Source organism: Salvia miltiorrhiza, chromosome 7 (assembly GCF_028751815.1).
Source record: "Salvia miltiorrhiza cultivar Shanhuang (shh) chromosome 7, IMPLAD_Smil_shh, whole genome shotgun sequence".
Lineage (NCBI taxonomy): Eukaryota > Viridiplantae > Streptophyta > Magnoliopsida > Lamiales > Lamiaceae > Salvia > Salvia miltiorrhiza.
Genome location: NC_080393.1, coordinates 1,048,826 through 1,064,743, shown reverse-complemented (window position 1 = coordinate 1,064,743; position 15,918 = coordinate 1,048,826). Strand labels below are relative to the sequence as shown.

General features: G+C 43.0%; 2 protein-coding genes across 5 annotated transcripts; one reads left to right on the top strand and one right to left on the bottom strand.

The window, feature by feature from the left end:
- Positions 1-573: 573 nt before the first annotated feature.
- LOC130991361 (pentatricopeptide repeat-containing protein At1g25360-like) lies at positions 574-7,366 on the bottom strand. 3 transcript variants are annotated; one of them, XM_057915531.1, is made up of 5 exons: positions 4,754-7,366; positions 3,519-3,860; positions 1,938-3,430; positions 1,709-1,860; positions 839-1,629 (listed from the first exon to the last, which is right to left on the bottom strand). In XM_057915531.1, exon 1 carries the CDS (start codon positions 7,189-7,191, stop codon positions 4,771-4,773), a length of 2,421 nt encoding a protein of 806 aa, XP_057771514.1. In that variant the 5' UTR covers positions 7,192-7,366; the 3' UTR covers positions 839-1,629; positions 1,709-1,860; positions 1,938-3,430; positions 3,519-3,860; positions 4,754-4,770. The 3 variants fall into 3 exon arrangements, with proteins under 3 accessions (XP_057771512.1, XP_057771514.1, XP_057771513.1); XM_057915530.1 differs by having other exon boundaries at positions 1,709-3,430; XM_057915529.1 differs by having other exon boundaries at positions 574-3,430.
- On the top strand, positions 892-4,002 carry LOC130991360 (putative calcium-transporting ATPase 13, plasma membrane-type). 2 transcript variants are annotated; one of them, XM_057915528.1, is made up of 2 exons: positions 892-3,316; positions 3,706-4,002. In XM_057915528.1, the coding sequence occupies exons 1-2, from the start codon at positions 892-894 to the stop codon at positions 3,837-3,839; spliced, it is 2,559 nt and encodes an 852-aa protein (XP_057771511.1). In that variant the 3' UTR covers positions 3,840-4,002. The 2 variants fall into 2 exon arrangements, with proteins under 2 accessions (XP_057771511.1, XP_057771510.1); XM_057915527.1 differs by having other exon boundaries at positions 892-3,624.
- Positions 7,367-15,918: the final 8,552 nt, after the last annotated feature.

The window sequence follows — 15,918 nt, the reverse complement described above, 5'->3', positions numbered from 1 at the left end:
AGATAAAAATGAGTAAATTATTTTTTAATTGTATTTGGAATTGAGACGTAAATACATGTATTTTAGACTGGTTTAGGTGGATGATCATTGACCTTGTCTCCATCTCAAAAAGCTCTTCAATTATTATACACATAATCCAAATATCGAAACGAGTGGAAGCCAGCAGATCAAAATTATCTGATAAAGAGACCAAGACTTGACTCCAAATAAAGAAAATTCCATGAAATTTACCAGTGCCTGTTTCAACAATTACCACAGGCATCTCTTGCGTATGAAAATTCCATGAAATTTACCTCATCCAATTACTACCAAAAAGTCTACCAAATAGTATCTAACAAATCTAACAACTATGGATTTAGATTTGAATATGAAACATAATCACAAAACCAATGGGAATTCTCGACGTCAATTCAAATATTGAAATCAATGGGAAGCCAAACCAATGGGAATTCTCGACGTCAATTCAAATATTGAAATCAATGGGAAGCCAGAAAAGCAAATTAATCATACAAGTATATGATAAAGAGAGCAACAACAAAACAAAGACTAGTCTCCAAAAGGTATCAGCAATGTGACACAATACGGATATACCATTATATTAGCAGCTGTAAAGAATTGATGTCATTTTCCAATTATATACAGTGGCGGAGCCAGGGGTCTAGGGGGGCTAAAGCTCCTTCGTATTTTAAAAAATAAAATAATGTATATAAAGCAATTATACGGAATGCCCAAATAAAAATTGGCTCGGGGACTACCGCCCCCAAATCCCGTACAAGTTCAGCCCCCCATATATGGGATACTTCCTTTTAGTAGGATAGTGAGCTACTCACTTTTCTACAGAATCCCATTTACAAATTCCTCAAGAATCTAGCATTCAGTTATCAAGCCATCATGCACCAAAGGCCCGTTTCCTTACCCGAATCCGCGCCGGAGGAAGACAGCAGCGGCGGCGTGGAGCTCGCGCCGATGCTGAGGAAGCGCCACGTGCGGTGGCAAAAGCTTTCTATAGTTCTACGCAGCAGCAGGGCCTTCTATCAAGCAAGAAAGTACCAAGATGCATTCTTCACGACGTTTTCACGCTCCCCTTCTTACACAACAATTGATGTGGAAGAAGAGCAAGAAAGCTTCTCGAGGATCGACGTAGCGAGGCTCTCTAAGCTCGTGAGAGAGAGAAACCATGAGCAACTGGCTCGGTTTGGAGGGGTTCGAGGGTTGGCCTCTGAGCTCAAAACTGATGTCGACAAGGGGATTGAGTCTGAAGCTGAAGCTGTTTCCCTCCGCCGCCGAACTTTTGGTCCCAACACAATTCAGATGCCATCTCCGAAGATGTTAAGGATTGTGCTGGAAAGCTTCAAAGACCCAATCCTTGTTGTGTTATTCCTGGCTGCTTCACTATCCATGGGTTTTGGAATCAGAAAAGGGCTCAATGGAGTCATTGATGGGCTATCCATATATGTCTCTATACTCCTTGTAGTGGCTGCCATTTCTTTCAGCAATATCTGGCCAACAAGACAACTCCACACACTCTCCAAATCCAACATCCTTACTGATACCACCACTCTTGTCATAAGAGACGAAACAGAGCAACAGATTCCAGCAAACGAAGCTGTGGTGGGAGATCTCATTCACCTGCAGATTGGGGATCAAGTTCCAGCAGATGGATTGTACATAAAAGGGAATTCATTTCAAGTAAATGCAGAAATTAGACCTGATTATGATAACCCCTTCTTGCTGGCTGGAAGCAGAGTCACAAACGGTGATGCTCGGATGCTTGTCACTGCAGTGGGCACGGACACGAAATGGGCGGAGATGATGAGCCCTGCTGAAGATAAGACACCATTACAAGTGAAGCTTCATGAACTGACACAGAATATAGCCAAGATTGGATTAGGTGTTGCGTCAATTGTCCTCGTGATACAGCTGATTAAATACTTTACCGGGAAGATGAAGGATGGCAATGGAGCAGCTTATTATAGTGCAAGCAAGAGCATCAATCAAGTCGGGCAGGACATCGTTGGGATTCTGGTCATGCCGATAGTTATTGCAACAACTGCCATTCCAGAAGGTTTACTACTCGCGGCCACAATAACTCTTGCTTATTCAACCAAGAGAATGGCAGATGAGAAGGCACTAGTCAGAAATCTTGCAGCTTGTGAGGCAATTGGATCCATTACAGTGATCTGCATCGACAGGAGCGGTGCCATTTCAGACAAATCACCCAAGGTGGAAGAGTTTTGGCTGGGGCAGGTGAAGTTTAAGCAGAAACCCCCACTGATAGTTCTTCAACTAATGCATGAGGGAATCGGTCTGAATACAACCTCTGAAGCTTCATCTGTTCTTGGCGAGCACCAAACTCAAAAGGCGATTTGCACTTGGGCAAGTCAAGAACTGGGGATGAATCTAGAACAACTCAAGGAAAACTGTAGCATGCTCGATATTGAAAGCCTCGACCAACAGAAGAAAGATGGCTGCATTTGGATACAGAGAAACGGTGATAACAGAGTACACATTCACATGAAAGGATCAGTGGATGAGATTCTGGCTCTTTGCACTCAATATTATGAAGAAGATGGGGTAATCAAAGATATCAGTGAAAATGCGAGGGCAACATTCAAGAGAATTGTCCAGGAGATGAAGAATAATGGCCTCAACTGCATAGCGTATGCACACGCAACTGTTTCAGGGCTCAACCAAGAAAATTTCACATTGATAGGGTTTTTAGGTCTAAAGGATGTGTTTCGGCACAACATAAGCAAAGTTGTGAGAGAATGCCAAGAAGCCAGAGTGCACGTCAAACTGATCACAACAGAAGATGTCCAGAAGGCAAAGATATCGGCTCTAGAATGTGGCATACTCAGTCCTAATCAAACAGCAGTCACAGATGCCATCATTGAAGGCGAAGAATTTAGAAGCTTTACTGATCAAGAGAGATTGGAGAAGGCAGAAAAGTATAGTGTGATTGCTGGAGCCTCTACTTCAGACAAGCTTCTGCTGTTACAATGCCTGAAAGATTTCGGCCATATAGTAGGAGTTATTGGAGGCGATGAAGAACTTTTCGAGGAAGCTGGTGTGGGTTTCTATCTTGGAATCCAAGAATCTTATTCCGTGAAGGAAAAGTCAGATATTATCATCTTGGGTGATAGTTTTGATCCCATAGAAAAAGCTATGAAGTGGGGAAGAGGCGTATACAACAACATCCAGATATATGCACAATTCCAGCTCACAGCTACAACGGCCTCTCTGGTGACGGACTCTGTGACTACAATTTTTTCAGGAGAACCCCCAGCAATCAACATAGTTACATCCATTTCATCTGGTAAGATTCCATTTGCAGCTCTCCAACTACTGTGGGTAAAGTTGGTAGTAGGCACATTAGTTGTTTTAGCTCTTTCAGTCGATAATCCTGCTGAAAGCCTTATGCAAGAGATGCCTGTAGAAAAAAGGGAACCATTTATAACCAACATATTATGGAGGGACATCATAGGACAAGCTCTATGCCAAATCATTATCATACTTACCATACAGTTCGAGGGTGAAGCAACTTTCAAACTAAGTGGCACAGAAAAGGATACTTTGATTTTCAACATCTTTGTCCTCTGCCAAATCTTCACCATATTCAACACGGTAAAGGGGAGGAACATCTTTGAGAGACTGAAAAAGAAAAGGCTATTCTGGATGTTACTAAGCATGATAGTTCTTCTGCAGGTTGTTATTGTGGAGTTGTTGAAAAGGTTTGCAGATACAGAGAGGCTCAACTGGAAGCAATGGCGCGCATGCATCGAAATTGCCATGATATCTTGGCTGGTAGGTTGGTTATTGAGAAGGATACCTGTTCCTGAGAAGCCTTACTTCAGCTTTCTCTGTAGCCAAAAATAACACCAATGATGCTTCATTAGTTATGTTTAGATGAGATCATTTAATCTTTTTGTTGAAGACCTTTAGCATTTTTCCAGTCATTGATAGTTCAATTAATTTGAAATATAGAGAAGTGTATTGTTAGTACCTTGCTCCTATGAAAGTCTTTCACTAACATGATCCATTGACGTAGTTCAATCGTGAATTATATATTCTAATGCATTACTTAATATGATGCATATCACTAATTCCTTAGATAAGAGATGAACAGATCTATTATGTTTGCTCCACATAAATCAAGTCTACTTATAAGTTTCATTCCGGTCTAAATAGAATCAAATCTTGCAACTTTAACACGACAACTAATGGAACCCACTAAACCCTAAACACACATCAAGATCTTCAACAATAAACAGCTATTGTTTTATGATTCATCAACAGCATCACAATAAACAGAAATATTAACAAAGACACAAGGTTGATGATGGGATATTAGCAAGGTTTACCTGCCATGATCAATTAATTGGTCAATAAGGCTAAGCAAGCCAACATGTACTCAAACACCATTGTCTTGCAAATGTGGAGTTATACAAGGCCTAAGAAACTAAAGTCACTATTTGCAAGTCCAAATTCTGCTCACTATATCAAAGAATCATAATATTCTCCTATCACGGAGTTATTAGGAGCTATACCTAGTTCCATGGAATACTGGGAAAAGGTATAACAGAACTAATTTGAAGAGCAATTCAATTCTAAGGTGAACTGATAGGACTGTTAATTGGGAGTTGGGAAGCAACTTTCTTCACCAAGTAACATAAACCACAACAGCTACTATTGTTGTTTCCGGTTTCTTCATTTCAGAGGATATGAGAACACAAACACAACAAAACTTAACTACCTTCAGCAACCAAGTCTTCACCAGTAATCACCACAAGAGCATTCACCATCCCTAAAATGATGAAACCTCTTCCCATCTCTTACAATAATCTCTCTATCCTCAGCTTTCGACATGAACTTGATTGCACTGTGGCAGTCCCCACAAATACGGAGGTTCTTGAAGATTCTAATGGTGGCATGACGAGGAAGTTTTAGGAACCCATAAACAACTGCCAACTTCTCACTATGTGTTGACAACGAATGTTCTTTTTGTTCCGACTCCATATCATGCAATACATATTTGGTATCTGGAACATATCCCAATTCCCTTAACCTTACCACCAACCCCTTCAGATAATTGTAAACCTCATGAACCTCAGGGTGTACAGCGTCGTCAACTAAGAACACATGAACCTTCTTTTCGACCTCAAGCCAACTACACCCGGGCTCTTTCTTCACTCCTCTATCCCTCATAAACTTACGGACTGCAGCAACATTATGCCATTGCCCTGCAGCAGCAAACATATTTGCCAAAAGGATATAGGTGCCATCATGCTGCGGAATCATGTCAAAGAGTTTTTCCGCAGCATGGACCCCTAAATCCATGTTTCCATGAAGCCGGCAGCCAGAAAGTAACGACTCCCAAATTTGTGCTCCGGGCTCAAAAGGCATGGCCCGGATCACATTCTGAGCTTCATTTAATTTTCCAGATCGTCCCAATAAATCAATCAGTCGTGCATAATGATCCTCACCGGGAGTGATTCCATATACTTTAGTCATGGACTCAAAGTATTTCTTGCCTTGATCAACTAAACCTGCATGACTACACGCAGAGAGGACTGTGAGAAATGTGATCCTATCAGGCAAAATGTGTTCCTCCAACATCTCTTCATATAACTCTGTTGCTTTCTCCCCGTGCCCATGTTGTCCAAGGGCTGCTATCATTGCATTCCACGACACCTGATCCAGACAAGGCATGGTAAGAAACACAACATATGCTGCATCAAGAGCACCACATCTTCCATACATTGTTATAAGAGCATTTCCTGCTGAAAGGCTCGAGTCAAAGCCAACACGAATGAGCTGACCGTGAAGCTGGCGCCCTTGTTCCAATGCTGCAAGTACAGCACAAGAGGTGATGGCGCCTGAAAAGGCATAGTCGCACGGTTCAATCCCGTAAGACTTCATCCCATTGAAAAGTTTCAGAGCTTCTTCACCTAAACCATGCTGAGCCAACCCTGAAATCATAACTGTCCAGGATAAAATATTTTTCTCGTGCATCTCATTGAAAATGGCCTTAGCCTCATAAATTTTCCCCACACTCACATAAGCTGATAACATAGCATTCCAAGAAACAAGATCCTTGGTACAAGCTGCATCAAATATGGTTCTTGCTTGGTAAATTTGACCACACTTCCAATATAATGTGATCAACGCGTTAGTCACCGAAACCATGAGATCCCTCGGGGGCTTCACCTCTGTCCGCAGAATGTATGCATGAATCTGCTTGCCATGAAGAAACAAGCTGGCATCGGCACAAGCACTCAAGATATTGGTGTAGGTAAAATCATCGTATTTAATCCCCAAAGAGTGCATATTTCTGAACATTTCAAACACTTTCATAACCATGCCCTCCTGCACATATCCAGAAATCATAGCATTCCAAGCCACCACCAAATCTTGATCCATCCCATCAAAAACTTCTCTTGCAGCATCAAGGTCTTTATTTTTCACATACCCTGTGATCATCGTTGTCCACGACAATTCATCCTTCACCGGCATCTCATCAAACAGTTTCCTGGCGGAAGCAAACAGCGACGAAGAAGACACCAGTGGCGAAGCTGCACACTTCACATAAACCGATAACAGAGCATTCTGAACAGAAGTAACCAAAGCGCAGCCCGACTTGAGCACAACACAGTGCAGCTGCTGGCATTGCTCCTCGCGAGTGGCGATAAGCGCCAACGCTGCGAGCGTGCTACAGTAAGTGAAGTTATCAGGTCCAAAACTCTGCCGCCTCATTTCATTGAAGAGCTGAATGGCGGCATGGCCATCGTTGCTATGGGAATAGCAAGTGATCATGGCATTGTAGCAGACCGTGTCACGGATTCTCAGAGGCGTCTTTTCAAATATATCTCTGGCCAATTTGGGGCTCCGGGAAGCAGAATACGCGGCGATCATGGTGGTTCTTGCAACGATATCTGGTTTGGGAATTTCGTCGAACAGCTTCTCCGCGTAGTTCAAATTGGAGGATTTGCTGTAAATATCAATCAAACGGTTACGAATGTGGCTGGCTGGGATGAATCCAGAAGCAATCATCTGGGCATGGACCCCGGCGGCGATACGGTGGCCGGAAGGGCCGCGTTGGTGGCAGAGCTGAAGCTTGGCGGCGTAGTGATTGGCCAAGGCGCCGACATCCACCGTTTGCCGGAGTATTTCATATTGGCGACCACCGCTCATCGGAATATCCGATTTTTCTGGGAGATTCAAACGCTCAAGAAAGCATTTGTTGGAGCATTTGGATTATGAATTTATGAGCAAGAAGAGAGTTATGCATACTGAGTGTTGTGTGTATCAATTGCATCTTTGCTAGCTTTCAGCAAGTCCTATTATATGGTTTCTCAAAGAATCACAATCAATCTGATACAACTACTGGATCTGTACCGGGGGAGCCCAACATCTCAAACGAAGGAGCAGCCCAATCGGGAGAAGGCCCAATTACTGATCGACGGCCCGGTCGCAACAAGAAGATCCCTGGGCGCTTTCAAGACTTTGTTATGTAGCAGACAAAGGAGCACCTGGCCTTGGGGACCACCTTTCTGTTAGGAGCATCTTTCCGTTGTGTTTTCTGCATGTTTGTGTAGTGCCATTTTGGGCAAGTAGTCATTAAATAGCTGAATGCAAAGTACGTTGCAATTAATGAATGAACAAGTCTGCTGCTTAATTCCTTCTCTCTCTCTTTTCTTGGAGTTTTGGCTCACTCGAAGCAGTCTATATTGATTTATCTTATCATTGGTGCTTTCATTGTTCTCACCTCCTCCCATGGCAGGCTCCGACATCCTCTCTGCCATCCAAACCCTTCAAGCTCACCTGGAAAATCAAATCGCTGCCACCAACAACACCCTTACTAAATTCATGTCGGCTGTTGAGTCCCGCTTTGCCGATCTCACCATATCCCCTCCTGTACCGCCACCTCCTCTGCCTCCTAAAGATCCCATCCCTTTTAGATCTATGAAGATGGACGTCCCTAGCTTCGATGGCTCTGATCCCTCCGGCTGGATTTTCCGTGTGGAGGAGTTCTTCGATTTTCACCAAACCCCGGAAGAGCAGCGACTGCGCATTGTTTCCTTCCATATGGAAGGCCCCGCCGCTGCGTGGTTCCAGTGGATGAAATCCAATCGCCTTCTGTCCACTTGGCCGGTTTTTATTCACAGTGTCCGTCACCGATTTGGCGCTTCTATCTATGATGATCCACAGGGCCGCCTTTCTAAACTCACCCAAAAATCCACCGTCGCTGAATTTCAAGCAGAGTTCGAAGTCCTTATGAATCAGGTTGTTGGCATCTCCGAGCCCTTGCTTATTAGTTTCTTTGTCACTGGTTTGAAGGCTGATATCAGGAGGGAGTTGTCCATTTCGAAGCCAGCTACACTCATGGAAGCTTTTGCTTTAGCTCGTGCTTATGAGGCGCGCTTGGATGAGTCTCGTGTGGAACACCGCTGGCCATCGCGCTCTCCGGTGAAGGCCACTCCGGTTTCCTTCATTCCCCCTCCTTCTCCTTCGCCCGTCTACCCGAGCGGCCCCTCTGTACCGCCATCGATGCCACCGGTCAAATCCACATCAACACCATTGCTGCCAGCCCCACCCCTGCCCGTCCGCCGTTTTTCTCCTCAAGAACTTCGGGAGAAACGCGAGAAGGGTCTCTGCTATAACTGCGACCAGAAATGGACGCCCAATCATCGTTGTCGGAGCCGTTTCTATGGCCTGCTAGGCACCGATGACGACGCAGATCCTGACGATCCATCTTCTGGAGAAAATCCATCACCGGAGGAGACCCCAGATCCCGCCGTTTGTGGGGATATCTCGACGCTTAACACTCTATCGGGGTTAGGCCGTCCCCGCTCTTTGCATCTATCAGGGGCAATACACCGGCAGGCAGTCCGCGTGCTCGTCGATAGTGGAAGCACCCATAATTTCTTGCACCCCATTATTGCACAACAGCTGAAATTAGACACACAACCGGTTCCACCATTTCGTGTGTATGTGGGTAATGGAGATTACATTGTCTGTAATCGGATTTGCCCGACGGTGCCTATTGAAATGCAGGGGTATGTGGCCACGGTGGATCTCCACCTCCTTCAAATCGCCGGACCTTCGGTAGTGCTCGGAATCCAGTGGTTACAAACACTAGGCCCCGTCACCCACAACTATGCGACGCAATCCATGATGTTCACCGTTGCCGGCATCACGACGACGTTGGTTGGTGACTCAACGATTGATGTGCAGCCGATTACCTTTTCACGTTTGCAGGCCCTAGTCCACAAACGAGCAGTTGACTCAATGTGGGCTGTCTTTATTGGGCTGGATTCCCCTCTAAGTGGGCCGGCCTCTTTCAATCAATTCACTATTCCAGATTCGGCACCTTCTGCCCTACACCAGCTCCTACACCAATTCCACCATCTATTCTCGCCGCCCACTGGTCTTCCTCCCCACCGGACCATAGATCACCGGATTCACCTTAAGCAAAACACGGACCCAGTCAATGTTCGTCCGTATCGGTATCCCCAATTTCAGAAACAAGAAATGGAGAAGCTAGTTTCTGAGATGTTAGCTCAAGGCATCATTCGTCCCAGCCAATCCCCGTTTTCATCTCCGGTGTTGCTGGTTCGGAAGAAAGACGGGACGTTCCGCTTCTGCGTGGATTACAGAGCACTCAATGCTGTCACGGTAAGGGATAATTTCCCTATCCCCACCATTGATGAGCTCCTCGATGACCTCGGCAAGGCGAGAGTGTTTACTAAACTCGATCTACATGCTGGATACCATCAAATCCGTGTCCATCATAAGGACATCGCAAAGACGGCATTTCGAACATCTGACGGCCATTTTGAGTTCTTGGTGATGCCCTTCGGGCTTTGCAATGCCCCGTCTACATTTCAAGCCACCATGAATCAGTTGTTCGCGCCGTTCCTTCACAATTTTGTGGTGGTTTTCTTCGACGATATCCTCGTCTACAGTCCCACCATGGAGGAACACTTCGACCATCTCCACCGTGTCTTTACTTGTCTGAGCCACCAGGAGTTCGTGCTCAAAGCGTCGAAATGCGTTTTCGGGCAGCCATCAGTGGCATATTTGGGCCACATCGTGTCGGAAGGTAGTGTCCTTGCTGACCCAGAGAAGATCGATGCCATGAAGTCATGGCCTACTCCGCGCACGGTGAAGCAACTCCGTGGGTTCTTGGGACTTACAGGCTACTACCGGAGGTTTGTCCGGCACTATGCAGGTATCGCCGCACCACTTACTGAATTGCTAAAAATTGATTCGTTTTGCTGGAATTCTGAAGCAGAGGTTGCTTTTGAAAAACTTAAATTGGCCTTGACAACCACTCCGGTATTGCGGTTGCCGGACTTCAACATTGAGTTTGTGGTGGAGTCGGATGCCTCCGATGTGGGAATTGGCGCTGTCTTGATGCAGCAAGAGCAGCCTATCGCCTATTTTAGTCGCAAGCTTAGCGCGCGAATGCAAGCGGCGTCTACCTACACTAAAGAACTACATGCCATTGTGGAATCGGTACACAAATGGCGGCAATATTTGTTGGGAAGGTTTTTCATCATACGAACAGACCAAAAGAGTATTCGTGAACTCCTTCAACAGACAATTCAGACACCAGAGCAACAGAAATATGTCCGAAAGTTACTTGGCTTCCATTTCCGCATTGACTATCGTTCGGGGTCCTCGAACTTGGCCGCAGATGCCCTCTCGCGGCGCCATGACAAGCAGATTGACGGAGCAGAGCTTGAGAGTGTTCTAGCGCAAGTTTATATTGCTGTAAGCATCCCAACGACAGAGCTCTTGAGTCAGCTCCGACAAGAGAACACTAGGTGCCCTGACCTCAAAGAACTCCACCAGAAATTTGCTGAGCATCAGTTGAGTTCAGATTATGATGTGGTTGATGGAATCCTCACCTTCCGGCAGCGCTATTACATCAGTGAATCCTCCTCCCTCAAGCCCCGATTATTGCATGAAGCTCACGCCACCCCTATGGCAGGTCACGGTGGAGTTAAGCGTACTCTCATTCGCCTCGCGACCACATTTTATTGGCCGAATATGCATAAGTCAGTTAAGGAGTTTGTGGCTACTTGCTTAGTGTGCCAACAGATCAAATATTCAACGCAGCCGCCCGCTGGTCTTCTACAGCCCTTACCAGTGCCGGGTCGTGTTTGGGACACCATCACAATGGACTTCATTACCGGATTACCCTTGAGTCGCGGGTATACTGTAATTTTAGTTGTGGTGGACCGTTTAACCAAAAGTGCTCATTTTGGGTGCCTTCCGTCGAATTTCACAGCAACGAATACAGCATCCTTATTTGCAGACATGGTGGTGCGTTTGCATGGATTTCCGACTATCATTATCTCCGATCGCGATCCGGTCTTCATCAGCAACTTCTGGCAGCATCTCTTTAAGCTTAGTGGCACCACGCTCCGGCATAGTACCGCCTACCATCCCCAAACAGACGGTCAGACCGAGGTGGTCAATCGGACCCTTGAACAGTATCTGCGAGCTTTCACCCTCGCACGACCGACGTCATGGGCATCTTACTTAGGATGGGCAGAATACTCGCATAATACCTCCTATTGCAGCAGTATCCGCATGTCACCCTTCGAAGCTCTTTATGGTCGTAAACCGCAGATGATTCCTCCTTACTCCCCGGGCGCGACCTCCATTCAAGCTTTGGATGATCTTTTGCAGCAGAGGGATATCTTACTCAATCAGTTGAAGGAAATCCTCCGACAGTCTCAGTTCCGCATGAAGCAGCAAGCGGACCGTCACCGACGCGATGTTGAGTTTCAGATAGGCGATATGGTATTGGTTCGGTTGCAACCTTATCGCCAAACTTCAGTTCGAGGCCGCCAACCCCCAAAGATTGCTCAACGCTACTATGGGCCCTTTCGTGTTACTGAGCGACTTGGTCGTGTTGCGTATCGCTTGGCCCTTCCACCGGAGAGCCGCATTCATCCCGTCTTCCACGTCTCGAAGTTGAAGCAGTTCAAGGAAAGTAGCTCTACCCCGCTGTGTACTCTGCCCGAGATAACACTCGACTCAGCACCAATGCCGATTCCACTCGCCATCTGCGGCGAAAGAGAAGTTATTACTTCCGCCGGACCACAACAACAGGTGTTGGTTCAATGGGCTGGAGAACCACCAGAATGCTCAACTTGGGAATCAAAGGAGAGGGTGCAACGTTCATTCCCAAACTTTAACCTTGAGGACAAGGTTATTTTTGAAGGTGGGGAGAATGATACAACTACTGGATCTGTACCGGGGGAGCCCAACATCTCAAACGAAGGAGCAGCCCAATCGGGAGAAGGCCCAATTACTGATCGACGGCCCGATCGCAACAAGAAGATCCCTGGGCGCTTTCAAGACTTTGTTATGTAGCAGACAAAGGAGCACCTGGCCTTGGGGACCACCTTTCTGTTAGGAGCATCTTTCCGTTGTGTTTTCTGCATGTTTGTGTAGTGCCATTTTGGGCAAGTAGTCATTAAATAGCTGAATGCAGATGTACGTTGCAATTAATGAATGAACAAGTCTGCTGCTTAATTCCTTCTCTCTCTCTTTTCTTGGAGTTTTGGCTCACTCGAAGCAGTCTATATTGATTTATCTTATCACAATCACTCTTTTCTGCAAAGATTAAACAGCAATCTTCATCTTCTCTAGAATCTGGCGCTTGAATTCTTATTCATATGGAGTCTCTCTGTCTCTGTTTTCTTTGAAACAACTTTTTTGTATTGATTTTAGTTTTGGGCCAAGTGGCAAATCTTGTGGGCTCAAAATACTTTAGCCCAATAAGGTTTTTGGGCTTTTAAATAAAGTGATATAGAAATAAGGCCAGACCATAAAACCAAGCCCAATTTTTTTATTTTTTTTATTTTTTTGAAAAATTCTACTAATTACTAGTATATGTTATTGTTTGTAACGATAAAGCGCAGTCTGTTGGTAAGACGCTTCCCCTCCAACCAATAGGTCGGGGGTTCGAGTCACCTTATGAGCTAGAGTGTGAGTGAGTTTTTTCCTTTCTTTGGTTGTAACAAATTTGAAAAAAAAAATATGTTATTGTTTGTTGTTTTACTTAATCTTCTTTATATTCATTTTAATAAATTTGAATTGTTTCAAGGAATATGAATATTCTTTATTTTCAACTTTTGACGGAAAATCTAATGCAAATTTTGTCATTTTATGAGGGAATTAATTATGTCGTTAATTCCATCGTAATTCGGCAATTTCTTTTGTAATGATTATAGGTAAATGTCAAATTAATGTTGCGTGTAAGGATTTGTTCTTATAATAAAGATTAGTTTGATTATTGATACATTTTGGTATTCCATTTTTTTATTTGTTTAAACCATAAATTCATATAATCTTTAAATGAATCAATAAATTAAAAAAAATGTAGTTCTCGTGCGAGGAAAAAAAAAAGAAGACCAATTCAAATTAACTTTACCATTTGATCTAAAAATTAAAGAATACAATTACAAACTAATCTAATTCAGATAGCAATCGCACCCTTACTTGCAACTGACATACATTTTTTTTCCTCTCTACACACAAAAGCTTAACTACTTAACCTTAATTAGACAATTGGAGCAGATTAAAGACTAATTAAACATGAGATTAACAAATAATTTATCAACTAATCTTTTATCCAATAGCCATCATCATCTTCACAAATTCATCGTAATTAACTTGTCCATCTCCATCCAAATCAGCCTCCCTAATCATCTGCTCCACCTCTTCATCTGTTAATTTTTCCCCTAAGTTGATCATCACGTGTCGAAGCTGCGTGAAATCGGATTAATTAATTTAAAATTTAAAATTAATTAAAGCTAGCTGGAGTTCCAGAGATTAAGGAAATGTTAATTAAAAAAGTGAAAGTGAAGTTCAAAAATAGAGCTAAGTGCATTTGCTTAATTTAAACTTGGTAAAGTTCATTGTATTGGGGATTAATTTGTGCACAAATTAAAACCCTATAGAAAAACCGAGTTGACAAATTCATGTGAACAACTGTGTGTCTGTGTCACATCAATTAAATTAAGTCTCTTGAATATTCCTTTGGAATGTATAAAAAAATCAGAGAATATATTAAAAGTGTATTTTTGTTTTTTCTTTTTCAAAGGATTTAAATAAATTAAAACTAGCATTTGCACCCCATGCAATACACGGAAAACGTCTATAATATAAAAATAAAGAAAAATAAAAATTGATATTATGAAAAAACGAAAAAATAAATTAAAAATGAGTTGAAAAATAAATTTATTCAAAAAAAGGTGAGAGATGAGAGATATTTTCTCAAAATTTTAATCTTTAAATAAGTATAACTTTTGCATTTTAAATCAAATATTTGCATAAAACATATCAAATTAAAGTTCTTATCATGATCTTTAATTTGATACGCACATTAAATATTTTTTGATTAGTCGAATTTCATAAATTTATAAAAAAAATAAAATAAAAAATAAGAAGATAAGGAAAAAGAAAAAAAATACAAATAAATCATCACTATATTATAATTACAAATTTGAAATTAATTTCAAATTGAAATCTTGACTTGTATAGATTTTGTAAAGGCCTCTTTTGCCCCTTGTAATTTTGCAAGATACAATAAATGAAGCTGATGAAAATAAACATAAACTGTAATTAATTCTTGTACTTATCAAGTACAATGTTGTTACGGATAATGAACAATGTTGGAAATATGGTTTTATGCCATATCTGAAAATTATTATTTAATTAAATATTTATTATTTAATTAAAATAATAATTGGATGTTAATCTACATCTCGAGTAGATCAACGTGATATACTTGAAGTCTCAAAACCGATTTCCGGTGAGTGAGATATTGTATGTCAAAGTTTGGATGTTGAAGAGGGAAAATCAGTTTCAACTTCTGCGTTCAACGATTGCGGCCACCTACCGCAGCCGCCGGAGTTGACTGTCGTCCGTTCACACCGGCCGTTCACACTTGGTTTAACACCTATAAATATGGGTGTGTTGTGAGCTTCATAACATACAACTTACGAATCATAATTCACAACTCACAACATAAGTCTAGCTTAGTTCTCGATCCTTATTCAGTTCGCCGGAGCTCGCCGGATTGTGGTGCTACATCCGACGAGACGAAGTCGTTTTACCTTTGGGGAAGATACGCCTAAACCGAAGAGCACTACCGGGGCGATAATCTTCTTGCGGGAAGAGATTCATCTCGACTCGACTTAGTTTATACGTATAATTTATTTATACAGTATATTTCAGTTGTATACATTTATTTGAGTTGTAATTTCTCAAATTATTTTCTTTGTAATAATTTTCAATTATTTTGAGTTGTAATATCTCAAAATATTTATTTTGTAATATCTCGATCGTGTACCCGGTTCTAACAATCGCAAGAAGATTATTTCTCTGCCGTTGATACACGTTCGAGAAATGGCTCACACCGACGTCAATATGGACGGCGCCACCACCTCTGCAACCATCGGTTCAACCACGTCGTCAATGTTTTCCTCGTTTGCATCAATGGGCGCTTCAACGTCAACCATAGCCCCATTGCAAACATCCAGAACTATTGGTCTTGCCGAGAAACCATCAACGTTCTCGGGCAAGAATTTTAAATATTGGCAAGAAAAGATGCTATTCTACCTCACAACCGTGGGGTTTGCCGGATTCTTGATGGAGGATAAACCTCCAACCCCGAGTGAAGGGGAGACGAGCCAAGAAATTCGTGCCGGATATTTGAACTGGTGCCGCGGCGACTACTTGTGCCGTAACACCGTTCTCATGTCTCTGGACGAACGGCTCTACCGTGTTTTCAAGGTTCATGAAACCGCGAAACAATTGTGGGAGGCCCTTGATTTGAAATATCAAGTGGACAAGGCAAATACTACCAAGTATATTGTCGCCAAATGGTTGGAA